The following is a 15,260-nucleotide window of genomic DNA, read 5'->3' as shown; positions in this document are numbered from 1 at the left end:
GATCTCAGGATGACACCGGAACTTATACCCGGCTGGGGGTCATCCAAGGTCACAGATGACTTTGCTGTTATAAATACTTGACCTGCGCATGCGCAAGACTAAAGATATTCAGTGTTAAGCACTGCCTCTGGCGGTCAACCAGGATTCATAGAACCGTAGTTACCTTTGTAACTTTGGTTTTATCTCAAGGTTAACTGATGTTGCACAGGGTCACATCTGCTGGACGTTTACCAGCCAGATAAAGACAGGACACTAGATCTCACAATATGAGACCTCTCATTTGTTTGTGTGATGACATCATCATTTGAAATCTGTAACCTTGATATTTCAATTTCTTGACCAATGAAAACACTCTTAGTGTGGGTTCAGATGAGTGTGTGTGTGTGTTACCATCTCCAGCTCCTCCACTCGTAGCTGTTTACGACATTTCAGTGACACCCGCTGCTCCTTGGCCTCCTGCAGCGTGTCGTTCTTCACTGTGGTGCTGAGGCAGATGACCACGTCCACCCTGCGAGTGGAAGGAGTCAGTTAAGTCCATTACAGAAGGGGAGGAGTCAGATATGTCCATTACATCGCGGGTGGATCCAGCTATGTCCATTAGTGAGGGGGAGGAGTCAGTTATTTAAATCACACTTTGAACCGACAGGTTAAAAGTTACTGAGGGGAACTTCTAACTGGTCCTGAACCAGTCTCAGTGTCGTCCTGGTCCTCTATCACAGCGGTCCCCGACTACCGGGATGCGGCCCGGTACCGGTCTGTGGGTCCCTTGGTACCGGGCCACACAGAAAGAATAAATGAAAAAAATGTGTAAAATAAATCAAAATGTTTGGAAGATGTTTTATTTTGAAAAATTACCCTATAAATCAGTCAGTGTGTCTGAGCCTCTTGACATACATTACCCCAAAAACAAAAGTTAAAAGTCTGTTCTGGTCTAAAATCAAGGTAGAATATTCTAAGATCGCCAAAACTCTCTGAAAAGCCTGCGTTCATTTCAACAATCTGTCTTTGTGAAGCTCGGTTTAAGTTAAGCAGTACACTGGACATAAAGGTCTAAGTTACAAAGTAGACCACACATCGGGTGTCTCCCATCACCCCAACTCAGCCGAGAAACAAGTTCAGGGCTCCTACTAATTTGGCGTAATCGTGAGTTGTATTTTTATGCACTTTATTATTGTCTTTATGCTGGTCGTATCATTTTATTACATCATGTTTACCACCCACACCGTGAAGGACGAACTGTGAAAATATTGTCTGACCGAAACCGTTTTTTGGCGTAAAAAAGGATGGGGACCACTGCTCTATAGACCACAGTGTAGTCCTGGTCCTCTATAGACCACCATCGTTATACACACTAGAGAGAAGATGGTCTGTTTCTTTATTGTTATTCTTAAAGCTTCTCATCGGAGCCACCGAGATAACATGCAGGTTAACCAGATATCTCAAGCCCGGGGGCACGGGAGAACCAGAAGCCAGACTGACAGGGGCAGAGTGTCAAACCCTGCTGCAGTAAAATTAGTTATTTTCTAAAGGAACCCTGACACTTAGAGACGCTACCACTTGAGTCCACAGGGGGCACTAGAATCCAAACAACATAAAAGTTACTCGTAGTAACTTTGAGTTTCCAGTTTTCTGAACTCACTTTTTCTTGATGTTTGGACACAAGCGGAGAACGTCCTCCTTACAGGCCATCTTGAACTTATAGGAGAATCGGAAATCCTTCATTTGGACCTGAAAGTTGAGCATCACTCATATTAAACCACAGCAGACTCTCACTGGAACTATTAGAATATATAATAATTTTAAAGAAAAGTCATCAAATGCACCCAGCTGTACAGCTCCTTATTTATATTAATATAAATACACACCTAAACTGGAAAAACTCATCTAAAAAGGTCACATTGAAGCAGAAGAACCGAAGCTCCACTTTAAATCTTGTGTTCCCAGGATATTAATCATTCAGCATGAAAAATATCAAGTCAAACAATAACAATAAAAGTTGACAAATTAGTCGACAAATTATTGAAGAAATTGATTAATGAAATACAAGCAATGATTCACCGGCCTCATTAGCTATACAACATCCTCTTAGCTCTAGATTATGTCAATAAACATCAGCGTTGTACATTCTTTTGTTTGTTTTGTTTGTCTGTGCTTTAAAAAGAAAAACTTAAGTCTGACCCGAAACTTTCCTGAAATCTGTTCTCAGATTGAAAAAAACTCCACTAAATGTTAGTTTGACATGAACTTTTGTTTTTTTGTTTTTGTTAGAACCTAAAGTGATGTTGTCATGGTAACTGACCAGCTGGAAGTGTGTAACGCCAACCGAACACTTTTCGTTCATTTCTTTCTGGTGTTTATTCTGCACCAAACACTCCATCAGATCACCTGTATCGATCTGGATATCAGCTACATCCTACACACACACACACACACACACACACACACACACACACACACACACACACACACACACACACACACACGTTATCCAACATCATTAAAAAAAAAAAAAGACACCTGAAGTATAAATTCTGATTCATTACACAGATGCAAAACAGGAAAAATCACTAAGATCTAACTTATTCAACCTTTGGGTGAAAGAATTCTTAATATGGCCAAGATACACACACATCACCATGCACTCACGTGGCAATGAGCTTGAGTGACCGGTTCACAGGCCCGAATGAGCAGCGCGTCGATCTGGATGTCCTGCAGAACGAAGAGGAAACAGGAAGTTCAACTTGTTTGCAGGCGAGACAAAGACACACACTCAAACGTCAGAACGTTGTCTTAATGTGAATGACCTCTGACTCCAGCTCAGTCAGGTTGCCCACGACCTCCCTGCAGGCCGAGACCAGGTCCTCCAGGTGGTCCTGCAGACACTCAAGCTCCTGAACATACACACACACACACACGCACGCACGCACGCACACGCACGCACGCACACAGAGAAGTAGAGTCATTTTCTAAAGGCTTCTATACAACCAGAAGTCGGCCCCTGGGGGTCAGTAGAGAGAATGCCGGTGTTCGTCTCACCTGTCCAGCGTCCGTTTTCTCGCTGCACCACTTGCCAAGGTCGGTCATGCAGCGTTTCTGCAACTCGGGGTCCAACTTCACATCCAGCGCCCTCTGGTGGAGGATCCTCTGAACCTCCACCTTACAGTCCCGAGATAACTGCAAACACACATATACTTCAATATGCTTGTAGTGAAGTAATAAACGAGTCCGGTCCATCGTGGACTGAATTTCCACCGTCACTTTGGAATCAGAGACTTGACTGAACCCACAGCACCAATTTAACCCGTCACCAGGATCAATACTGATCCAATTAGGGAGCATTTAAAAACACCAGAGGAGTGCGGGGGGGGGGGGGGGGAAAGAGAGAGAGAGAGAGAGAGAGAGAGAGAGAGAGAGAGAGAGAGAGAGAGAGAGAAATTCAAAGTGGATTAGAATGTTATCTGGCCCTAAAAAGATATTATGAATTGGCAGAATATCTCTCTTCTGTCTGGGATAAGATGCAGAGTCAGACCCTAACGAGGTACAGGCTCAGTGACCAATTAGCAATCGAAAAAGGCTGACAGAAGAAATCTTGGCAACCAAAAGAAACAAACGTGGTTGGACCGGCTCAGCTCCCAGATCTCTGGTTTCAGAGAGCTGGGAGAATCTCCAAGACTAAGAATCCTTCTGGGGGAAGAAAACACTGCACAACTTGGTGCTCCTTATGTCCTGTTGTGTCACAGTGAGTGACACACACACACACACTCTAAATTTGGATATGTTTTCTCCCTCCTTCTCGTTTCCATGTATCCCTTGATGGATATCATGGTCTCATTCTCATCAGAGTCATGTTGTGGTATAATGTCCTTATGAAGACTCTCTCAACATACTGTTGTCACATTGGCCTTGAGGGGAAACTGGTTTTAATGTTGACCAGTGTGTCATAGCCTGCACGCCTGTTGGCAGTTAGCAGTTAGAGAGAGAGCGCAAGAGAGAGAGTGAGAGAGCGAGAGTGACAGAGAGCAAGCAGGCATTGTGACTCATCATACCCTCCGGCCTTGCTCTTCGGTGCGGTAGGCGTGGCGGTACAGGCATGAGAAGACAGCACCCGGCGGCATCAGCTCGCTGGTCTCGTTCCAGCCATGCGTGTGGCAGAGGCGAGCGGCATCGCCATGACACTTCTTATACAGGACGGGGTCCAGCCTGCAAAAACAGGTGTTTGAACCACCACAGAGAACAGCTTTAGAAAACCAATTGTGTGAAGATTAAAGTCATTATTTAGGATTTTAAGATTCAATTTTGATTTCTGAGGGGATAACAACATTTTAAAAAGCCAAAGCCAAAACTCAAAAATTAAAGTCTGTCTTTATTTTTCTTTGCATCATCTGAAGTTAATCTTATGATTCAAACAATTATTTTCACGTGGTAGAGGCCGCGCGAAGCACCAGCATGTGGTGCAGGGCCCGCGGCGCAGTCCCCCACGCCGCAGCGTGACACCCGACCCGCGAAACACACACACACACACACACACGTCAAGGCCCACTAGGCCTTCTCTGCTGGCTTAAACAGAATCACAAAGTTATATCTTTTTTATAATTAAAAAAAAATATTAATTAAAAAATGTATAATTGAAATTAAAATTATATATTTTACAATGTAATTGTTTTTCACAAATACACTACATGTATTATAATCATGTTTCCATATTAACTTATTTTCTCATTGAGCGACTCCTCTCTTGTCTGTTCCTCATGACTTGCTGTCTGCTGGAGCCAGTGAGCTACTCGCTGCAATAGAACGTCTCACACACACACACACACACACACACACACACACACTCACTCACTCACTCACTCACTCACTCACTCACTCACTCACTCACTCACTCACTCACTCACTCACTCACTCACTCACTCACTCACTCACTCACTCACTCACTCACTCACTCACTCACTCACTCACTCACTCACTCAACTGCCTACTGTACAAGCCTGTGGGGGCTGTGCTATGATCTGGTGTTGCCTGCAGTTGGTCAGGTCTAGGTTCAACAACAAACAGGTTCAGCAGCGACCAGGTTATTCCACCAACGGATGTTTTCTTCCCTGATGGCACGGGAATATTCCAAGATGACAATGCCAGGATTCATCATTCTCAAATTTTGGAAGAGTAGTTTAGGGAGCATGAGACATCATTTTCACACATAGAGTCCAGACCCCATTAAGAATCTTTGGAATGTGCTGGAGAAGGCTTTGCGCAGCGGTCAGACTCTACCATCATCAATACAAGATCTTTTAGCTTTTTCGAAGCTTTTAGAAACAATGCCACAGTGAATGTGTGCGTAATCAAAGCGAAAGGGGGTCCAACAAAATATTAGCGTGTGTGACCTTTTTTTTGGTGGCGAAATGTTGTGCTTCCATACAAATTCCAAAGTGGATTTTAAATCAAAGATATTTGTTGTCAAACTATTCATCTTAAAATCATAAGTGCACTTTAACCTTTTGTGTGCTCTGGAATATGAATGAATATATAATAATGTCAGAAGCTGTTTGTGCGATCAGACTCACTTCCAGTCTCTGGAGATGAAATACTGCAACTCCAACAGCCGGTGCTCACAGTCCTGCACCATCTTCTCTGTGTACAGGTGCTCCATCAGGCACGATAGGATCCTACACGCACACGAACACACACTTAGACAAGCTATTCTCGTCCACCGGGTGTTAAATGTATTCAATTAAAAATATGTTTTTCGTAATTCACAAAACTTTATTTTTCAGAGTTAAATGTGTAAAAAATCTTTATTGGTAGACACAAACCAGCACCAAGAAAAGTTCTGTATGCGCCCGAATACAAGTTCATTATTCCTCCTTTTTTTTGTGTGTGTGTGCGTGCGTGCGTGCGTGCGTGCGTGCGTGTATGCTCGAGCATACACATGTGCGCGTAGGTTTATGTGTGTATTTGTGCGTGTGTGTGCGGCTCACATGGGGTCTCCGTTGCGGATGTGTTTACAGGCCGTCTGGATGACGGACTCGCAGGCCTCGTTGAGCGCCCGGTCGATCCGGTAGTCGGCTCCGGGGTCGGCCGACTGGATCAAAGTCTGCAGCTAAATGGTGGAGGAACATTGGATGTCAGCAGCTGGATTGTATTTTATACGTTTTGAAATTTGATGTATTAATGAACAAGTTTATACTACAAAGTAGTACAAGTATTTTCATTTTCAAACATGTATTTCCTTGCAGAATATCCTCAAAACTGAAAGAACTTTTGTCAGAAAGCAGAACGTTTATTTTCCTGAACCGACCGCTTAACGGTGACTCACGGCGCTTTGGCAGATGTTGTCCACGGTGGCGCTGCGGTCACCGCGCCCAACCCTCATGAGGCAGTGCAGCGTGCGACCCTTGCGGTGCAGCCCGGAGCAATGGGCTTCGATCTCTGTCCGGCAGTGTAGCACAATCTCCGGACTCAGTGAGAAGTCCTCCATCAACATCCGCCTGTAGTCCAGCATCTCGCCCTGACACTCGCCGCTGACCGGGCGGCCTGCGCCGCACGGGATCAATCCATTAGTTAGAAACATTGCATGAACATTGTAACCCACTTCGGCGTGGTAGCAGTGTCCTTACAGGAAACACAGGTCCCGCCTCCTCCCTGAACTCACCGCGGTGCACCGCCGCCTCCAGGCACAGCAGCAGGTAGGACAGCCGGGCCTCACGGGCCCGCGGCAAGTTGGAGTCCAGGCTGCAGCGCTGCTTCCTCAGGTCCGTCTTGCAGGCTTTAGCCAGAGAGTAGCTGACTCGATAGTCCTGAGAGATCAGCTTCTGGCGGGTGGTCAGGGCGTCACGGCACTGGGGGAGAGGAGGGAGGGGTTAGAGACCGAAAACAAGCTCGTCCATGATCCCTGAACGATGACTGCTCGTACCTTCTCTGACATGGCCTCTTCGAACTTGTGATTGAACAGACACTTGTAGACTTTCCCTTCTCCGGCCTGAGTCTGTGGACAAGCAGCAAGAAGTCATCGTCTGTTAGTCATGAAGTAATACGGTGGAGAGGTTTTTACAGTTGGCCGAAGATAGAGAAGCTTTTCTTCAACAAGAAATTTACCAACTTTTGTGTTGATGGCCTACGAGCGCCGATGTTAAACGTATTGATGGAGGAGTGACGTACAGACCTGTCAATCATCTTGTATCCCCGCCCTACAGCATCCACTGCTTTATGGTCTGTTTCACTCTAAATGACCATCATTTACTAAATGAACATCATGCTGTATTTATTTATTTGTTTATTTTACAGGGACAATGCACACTGATCAACAGTACAACTGTAAGGGAGCCAGATTTAGCCAGAGAGACTGTCCCTGGCCAGTTTTTTTTATGGCACCCTGAAAATACATATATATAAAACTTCTTTTTTTTTTAAATCACAAAACTAATTCAATATGGATATATAAAACAATAGAGGCACACAATACATGAACACCAAACAAAACAAATACACATTTACACCAAATAAATGGGTAAATCATTCATCCCCAGAACCATACAACTGTTCAACCTGTCAAAGTCTATCAAAGGTACTGTGTTAGACTTCTCTGCATAGTCTCCTCACCCTCAAATATGCACAGCCCCCAACTCATTTATGTTATCCCTCTGCACAACACGCCCCCCACCCTCCACCCCAGCCTGGAATTCTTGTCACCCAACTTGTTTTTAATTTTTCTTTGGACAATCCTGTTTAATAGTGTGTGTATGTATATATTGTGTTGTGTGATGTCTTGAGCTACTTGTACCCTGAATTTCCCTTCGGGGATCAATAAAGTAATTATCTATCTATCTATCTATCTATCTATCTACCTACCTACCTACCTACCTATGTATCTACCTATCTATCTAGACAGGCAGAATAAACAGTAAATTAATGCTTGCACATCTGATGGGCAAGTATTGAAGAAGACTTGAAACTAGAAAACAACTCGAGACATAAGAGAAAATAAAAAATAAAAAGCAAGTACTGCAGCAGGGAAGAAACGATAAAAGATTTTTTAGTTTTAAATTACTTGAAATGACGTTCTAATCAAATTTGTGTCTTTTGGTTTGAATAAATTGGAATAAAGTTGTTGACATAGTTATTGTGTTGAACACGTTATTGAAACTTTTTTTTACTCACGTTCTGACAGAACCTCTCGCGGTCATCTCTGCAGGAGAAGTAAAGATGGCGGTCAAGGTGAAAGTCGTCCGACGACAGCTCCGCTACCCGCAGGATCGCCCTCTGACACTCTTCTCCGATTGGACGAACACGATCCGGCTGCTCCGCCTCCCTCACCAGCGCCTTCTCCAGGCAGGCGATGACCTCGCCCTGGGAGTGGACGTCCTGCCAGGACACGAAGAAGAGGAACAAGAGGAGGTGAGTCACAACGAACAAGAACAATTAAGAATCTTTAAGCAGAAAAAAAAACAGGACGACCAAGTTGTTACACTGATAAAATACATTCACTTTTCTTAAAGGAATATTTATAGACAAAAACATTTCAACAATTTACAATAAGGGAACTGGAGATAATGAAGTACATTGTACCTTTAAAATCAAAATGTATTTATTGTTTGTTGATTAGGGAGCTTTAAGCCCTTTACGTAAACAATGCAGGCGGGTTGTTGGTATTTGTAGTGAACATTTTCACACAGAACGCAAACATCACTAATTAATTTCTTTCTGACATTTCACTCCTTCCTTCTTACATTTCACAATAAAAGCCCAAAACATTCACTGCTTAACGTGGCTTGAATACATTGAAAATGTTGTTTTTATAAAAAGATTAAAAGCCACCAAATACGGATTGAAGAAGAATATAAATGAAATCAGATTTCTGGAATTTGAATGCTAATAATATAAACACACACACACACACACACACACACACACACACACACCTACCTATCTACCTACCTACCTTGTGGCCCACGTTGATGCTGCCACAGTGCAGGCTGATGATGTCCTCTCTACACTTGTCCATAAAGCCGCAGATCAACCGGTAGTCGCTGAAGACGATGCTGGTCATCTTGGTGATGTACTGGTTGCACTGGTACTCGCTGACGTTGCCGCGGTGATCCACCAGGCAGGACACCAGGTAGCCCTTCCCCCGCTCCTCCTCGTTGCACTCCTTTATCTGGAGGTGTCGAAGGTGTGACGGGTCAAAGGTTACAGACTCTAACACTGACTAGTTTCATTCAGGAGAAGCGAAAATTAAAATCAGATGTATCTGTTCATACTGAAATAATCCAAAAACTCTATTGGACTCGACAGGAGGTTGAAACCGAGCCTCGTAACTGACCTCTGCGATGGTGCTCTTGCAGACCTCCGTGGCCACCGACTCAAACTTTGGGTCTGTGGTCAGATTGAGTTTATAGCTCCACAGCAGCTGAGAGAGAAGAACAACAGTCAGTTCACACAATGTCCAGGAGAGGTTTATGTCACACGGCATGCTGGGTAAAGCTCGCTCTCTGCGCTAAAGCATCCCCTGCTTCATGGTCGGTTTGAGTCTAAATGACCATCATTTACTGAAAGAACATCATGATGTTGTATTGAAGGAGACTTGAAAATAGAGATTGAGACATCAACTCATGTTTACAATGTTTACTGAGGGAATAAATCAAGAGAGAAGTAGAGTCATTTATATAGACTTCTATACAACCCGAGGAGTCGCCCCTGGTGGTCAGGAGAGAAAATGCAGCTTTATCACATCAAGTGTCCATTTGAGGAACTGCATTTTCTTTGGCTCTTCTGCCGTGGCTTCAACTTGCTACTTTTAGCAGTTTTAGCCAATTAATGTGTATTTCCCAAAATGCCAAAAAAAACATTCCTTTAAGTGTGAGCTAATAAACTAATGTATAATGTGTGTGTGTGTGTGTGTGTGTGTGTGTATATATATATATATATATATATATATATATATATATATATATATATATATATATATATATATATATATATATATATATATATATATATATATATATATATATTTATTTATTTAGTCGTAAAAAAAAAACGACAGCCGTCACTTTAATTATGTGAAGACGCTTTCTGTCCTTTTGTATTGTTGCATGTGTTGTTTCCCGGACTCTCCAGCTGCAATAGAACAGACAGTCAGACCGCCCAGACAATAACGGGGTGTGTGCGTGCGACATGTAAATTGTAGCCGTTGTTGTAATACAGACAGTCTCGGTGGTCCATTAACCTTGTGTTATAAACCCATTAACTGCAGTGAACGCTGAAGGTTCGTCCAGACTGAATGTTGGATGTGACGTGTTGCTGAGGATTCTTCCTTTACGTCATAAGATTGTCGCGGGTAAAGTGTCAAAGTACAAGTCCTGGATTCACAATGTGGCTTAATGACACTGTGAGGAACCTTTAACTTGATGGTGTCGTTTAGGGGTTTTATTCAAATACTTACATGGTTACAGTCGGGAGCAAGCTCAGATTCCTGCAGAAACAAAAAAGAGAAAGAAAGAAGTCAAACGGGTGGGGGGAGACGACATAAGATATGTGTGCATGTGACTCATTATAGAGACATACAAACACAATACGGTCCTCCCACACCTTGTATATTTGGTATGAACAAAGCAGCAGAAGCTCTTCAGACTCTCCCACAACATCCTGGACTATCAGAGGGAAACTCAGCAGAAGAAGCTGCTCAAAGCTTCACATCACTCAGCAGTAAAACATCAATAAGATAAATAAAAAAACACATGAAAGCTCAGCCCACAGGGACAAAAACCACAAAAGCCTCTTCCGATTTCAAAGTGTTGTTTCCTCTCATAGTTTCAGATTCAGAGGAACAAATGCAAAGGAAACAGAGCCACGGTGGCCTCCAGGATTAGAAAGGACCACATCGGTGAGACTGAGTTATTGATTAACTGCTCCATCCACATTAAAGGCCTCAGAGACGGGATTAATGGAGAGGACGGATCACAGTGGAAACAGAGGCTAGTTGTGTGTCTGGGTACTGCTCGGGGAGTCATGTGACCAAATATCACAGAGGAGCTAATGTGACACTGTAAATGTGTGAACCTCTGCACGGGGAGCACAAGAAAAACCTTTATTCTAAATTTACTGTCGACCTCCTGCTAAAACAAAACGTCTTTGAAGTCCGTGGTACCAGAAAAGAACCAGCTTCCTTTCAGCGGGGAGCACAAGGGACTCGTGGAAAGTGGAAAGCATGAACCCACAGAGGGAGCCGTCATTAGCCATCTTTAGCCTCTTTCAGCTCCTGGGCTGGGTGGTTTTACGCACGTCCTGCTGCAGCCACACGGCACACGGACACAGCTGGAGTCACGCTGGTGAACAAAGTGAAGCTTTAAGCAGAGAAGGAGACGGATTCTTGTCTCCCGAGTGAACAAACAAAGAGTAGGTGTTCTCAGCAGAATGCAACGAGCGCTGCCGTGTTTGAATAAATACGAGCCAGAAGAACGTATAAGATGCGTCATACGATCTGTAAGAGGAGGCAGGCAGTGGCTAGTGAAAGTGTGAGTTTGTGTAACCAACAGAGGTCCTTCAGCATGCAGCTGATTGGACGCACACAATATTTCACAGTTTTCTGCAGCAGAATAAAAGATTAGCTGTGGACAGAAAGGTGTAAGTTATGTCTTATTTAAAAAACATTTCTTATCATCAATAATAACAAACTGTATTTTGTAAAGCGCTATCTAAGTGCTTTACTTGGCTGAATTCATATTTAAATATTACAGGGGAAAAATAATACAAGACATACTACAAAAGACCCTGTATCAAAATTAATAAAAGGCTTGAACCTTTTTTTTATTATACAATGTTATTATGGGAAAAAATAACAAGAATTTCGCATTTAAACATTTCGTTGAGTTTTTATTTGTTTTTTAGTTCTTTTTCTTTACTTAACTTTATTCATACAGATTTATTTCTGTCTGTATTACACCTCTACGGATCAATAGAGCTTAATCTTATTTTATCGGCCGTTTGACAATTCAAAGCGTCCGTGACGTTCACAGGCCGGTTGGCAGCAATTCGATGACTTCCTGACCGGCAGTTAGTTTATAACCACGTTGCCCAAGTGTCAGATCCTCAAGGTACAAACCGCCACAAATAAATACGCTGCTTTACTGCCGGTAAACCGAGAGTGTGTGTGTGTGTGTGTGTGCATGCGTGTGTGTGTGCATGCGTGTGTGTGTGTGTGTGTGTGTGTGTGTGTGTGTGTGTGTGTGTGTGTGTGTGTGTGTGTGTGTGTGTGTGTCTGTCTTTCCCTGAAGACGATGCCAATTTACCTCTTCAGGAGGCCACAGCTGTTTATGGAGTTGAAGCGATGTAATTATCTCAGTAAAGAGGGCATCGCTCAAAGGCTGCTGGAGTGTGTGCGTATCTGTGTTGACATCAGCAAGATGGAGGGGGTGACGTCAACACCAAGTAAAACTCTCAAGGGCGGTCCAGCATGTTTACGTTGGTGAACTTAAAGTCGCCGTTTTTTAATCAGTGAATAAAAATTGGTTCAAAGAGAAAGAAAACTGTCTATCGAGAATTTAATAAACTAACTAATATTCTTGAAGAAAACTTAGTTTTTCCATTTCTTTTTCTGCGGTGAATGAAGAAAGAAACCGAAGAAAAGTCTGGATGAGCTAACGTAAACAGCAAAGCATCAAAACTCTTACTTCAGTACGGAGGTTATTTCAGTACGAGGTTACGAGAGAAATCAATCATGATTGATGATTCCTGGCTGCACACCTAAACTAAACAAGTGGACTACAAAACAAATTCAACACACAAACCAAACAAGTCCAAAATTAATCTGTGCATGTCAGCGGCAAAATGTGGAAACAGATTGTGATGAAAATATTTTTTACACAGAAGCAGGAAGTGTGTCAGTTGAGAGGTAGATGAGTGCAGTCAGCTGACACCTCCGTCAGGTTGATTATGCTCTTGCCGAGTCTGCAGCTGCACCTGAGAAAACTTCCAACCACGTGAAACCATTCCCTCAAGAATAACAGTTTGATGGTTTTTACAGCTGCACGAGTGGGTTTACAGTAGTATTGATTGCTTTCTGCTTTTTTTGGGAGAGGCTGAAGCTCAGGGGGATGAGTGGTCGTCCAGTTACCACAAGGTAGCCGGTTCGATCCGCCCATAGTTCACACATCGAAGTGTCTCTGAGCGAGACACCTAACCGCTAGTTGCACCCCGGGCGCCTCACAGGGTGGCCCACTACTCGTTAATCAAGGATCTGTTAAATGCAGAGAAGAATTTCTCCAAGAGGATTAATAAAGTGCATGTTTCCTTTTTTTTTACTGTTTCTTTTCTTTCAGTGCAATATAAGCCTGCAACTATATCGATTAATGCATTTATATAATTTGATATTTAGTTTATAAAATGTCAAAAACAAACACGGGTTCTCGGCGCAATGTCGTCAGAGACACTCAGTTTTGATTAGACATTAAACAGATGCAAAAATAAGCATTATATTGTTTGATAAACGATTAAATTGATTATCAAAACTGTTTCTCCATCTGATGTATTTTATCCTGGCATATCCTGGCAGTGCAGACATTAAAAACATTACTTTTTTATACTATAATCCTGACTACAGCATTTAATACATGAACTAACATCTAAACCCAAGAAGTTTACATAAATAAATAAGTCAGTAAGTCATGCAGTGACCAGGTCTCTCTCTCTCTCTCTCTCTCTCTCTCTCTCTCTCTCTCTCTCTCTCTCTATATATATATATATATATATATATATATATATATATATATATATATATATATATCAGACTCTCCTAGTAGTATTAGTATACTGTTGATTTGACTCGAGCATTGCAGTCGGTTCTGCTGCATGTAAAACATTGCTTTGCAATAAATAAGCAGCGGGTTCAAATAAAAATAAAAATACAAAAGAAAATTGCTTATATCTGTGAAAGTGTATACAATTAATAGCTTCTGGAGTTATTAAATCAAGAGGAGAATGTATTACTAATAAATCCTTTTATTTGCACAGCGCTTTAAAAGGGGTAGTCAAAGGCACTTTAAAATGGTAAAACAGAAAAAATACAATTATTTCATTATTCTCAATTATTTAAAACATAAACAAGAAAAATGAAATAACAGTAAGAAACGACACAAAAAAAAGGAGCAGATTTTAAATATGGTGACTTAAATTAACCTGCGCGTGCGCGTGCGCGCCGCTCGGACACTGACGCAGGTGTGGATGTTCACATCTGCATCAGTGTCCCGCTGCGTGGATCCAAACCACCGGGCGACACACCCAGCAGATGCACCCAGCATCACCCATCACTCTGCCGGGCGGCCACTTACCTCTCTGCGGTCCTGCAGGCACTCCAGCACGGCCAGGTTGTTGGTCCAGGTGTGTTTAGGACAGAGGCGGGACAGGTCCCCCCGGCAGGCCTCCTCCTCCGACAGCTTCCAACCGGTCGTCCTTCGAGGCTGCGAGGCCCCGGCGACGACAGCAGCTGCAGCGGCGGCGGCGACAGCAGCATCGTCTGCAGCTGCGGCGGCGGCGGCAGCAGGTGCATCCTTGTCTGGGGGGTCCGCGGCCCTGAGGCCGGGCGGGTTGGGCGGCTCGGCCGGGGGACCGCCGGCAGCCTTCGAGCCGAAGACAGAGGAGCCGAAGTCGCAGAGACACACGGACCACAACAGCAGCGGCAGCAGCTGAGAGTAACTGTACGCCGCCATCTTCGCACCGCTGACAAGCTGATGCTGATGAAGCTGCATCACTTCCGGTCCAAGAGTTCATAATAAGAGCGTTTCACGCCAGAGGACAGATACCACTTCCGGTCATTTTGTTTGTTTACGTTTATTTAAAATTTGAAATGTATAAAATATACAATTTGTTAATTATTTACTACCAATAAATACAAATTATGAATTGAAAAAAAAATATTTTTATTATTCATAAAGAAAGACAAATACATTTAATTTAGGTTAAAGAGGTCTTTGATAAGTATTCTGGATTCACAATCTACCTGGAATATGTTTGAATTTATTACAGAGATTTTGTTAAGTGAGAAAAGTTTATTTGTTTATTTTTATGTTTGTTTTGATTTAGCTTTTACTTACTTTGCTGTTATACATTTATTTGTGTTGTTTTCTGTATTTCTGTTCTGTTTTGGGTAAAAGCTGATGAAACTAGTATGTGTGTCTGTGGGTGTGTGTGTGTGTGTGTGTGTGTGTACGTGTGTGTGTGTGTGTGTGTGTGTGTGTACGTGCGTACGTGCGTACGTGCGTGCGTGCGTG

At 43.0% G+C, this 15,260-nt stretch overlaps 1 protein-coding gene across 1 annotated transcript in view; it reads right to left on the bottom strand.

The window, feature by feature from the left end:
• Positions 1 to 14,720, bottom strand: part of LOC137786446 (Golgi apparatus protein 1-like) — a 22,700-nt gene extending 7,980 nt beyond the window's left edge. The window contains exons 1-17 of the mRNA XM_068578347.1: positions 14,322 to 14,720; positions 10,439 to 10,468; positions 9,317 to 9,403; positions 8,936 to 9,151; positions 8,155 to 8,358; positions 6,911 to 6,982; positions 6,650 to 6,836; positions 6,314 to 6,531; positions 5,976 to 6,097; positions 5,562 to 5,663; positions 4,047 to 4,200; positions 3,037 to 3,174; positions 2,805 to 2,891; positions 2,647 to 2,709; positions 2,300 to 2,413; positions 1,640 to 1,728; positions 391 to 508 (exon numbers count right to left, since the gene is read on the bottom strand). Of these exons, the coding sequence (XP_068434448.1) occupies positions 391 to 508; positions 1,640 to 1,728; positions 2,300 to 2,413; positions 2,647 to 2,709; positions 2,805 to 2,891; positions 3,037 to 3,174; positions 4,047 to 4,200; positions 5,562 to 5,663; positions 5,976 to 6,097; positions 6,314 to 6,531; positions 6,650 to 6,836; positions 6,911 to 6,982; positions 8,155 to 8,358; positions 8,936 to 9,151; positions 9,317 to 9,403; positions 10,439 to 10,468; positions 14,322 to 14,699 (2,379 nt within the window). The 5' untranslated portion in view covers positions 14,700 to 14,720. The remainder of the gene's footprint in view (positions 1 to 390; positions 509 to 1,639; positions 1,729 to 2,299; positions 2,414 to 2,646; positions 2,710 to 2,804; positions 2,892 to 3,036; positions 3,175 to 4,046; positions 4,201 to 5,561; positions 5,664 to 5,975; positions 6,098 to 6,313; positions 6,532 to 6,649; positions 6,837 to 6,910; positions 6,983 to 8,154; positions 8,359 to 8,935; positions 9,152 to 9,316; positions 9,404 to 10,438; positions 10,469 to 14,321) is intronic.
• Positions 14,721 to 15,260: the final 540 nt, after the last annotated feature.

The sequence above is a fragment of the Clinocottus analis genome, unplaced genomic scaffold, assembly GCF_023055335.1.
Source record: "Clinocottus analis isolate CAN_PGR_092001 unplaced genomic scaffold, fCliAna1.0.p SCAF_1, whole genome shotgun sequence".
Classification (NCBI taxonomy): domain Eukaryota; kingdom Metazoa; phylum Chordata; class Actinopteri; order Perciformes; family Cottidae; genus Clinocottus; species Clinocottus analis.
This window is presented reverse-complemented; position numbering and strand designations above follow the sequence as displayed.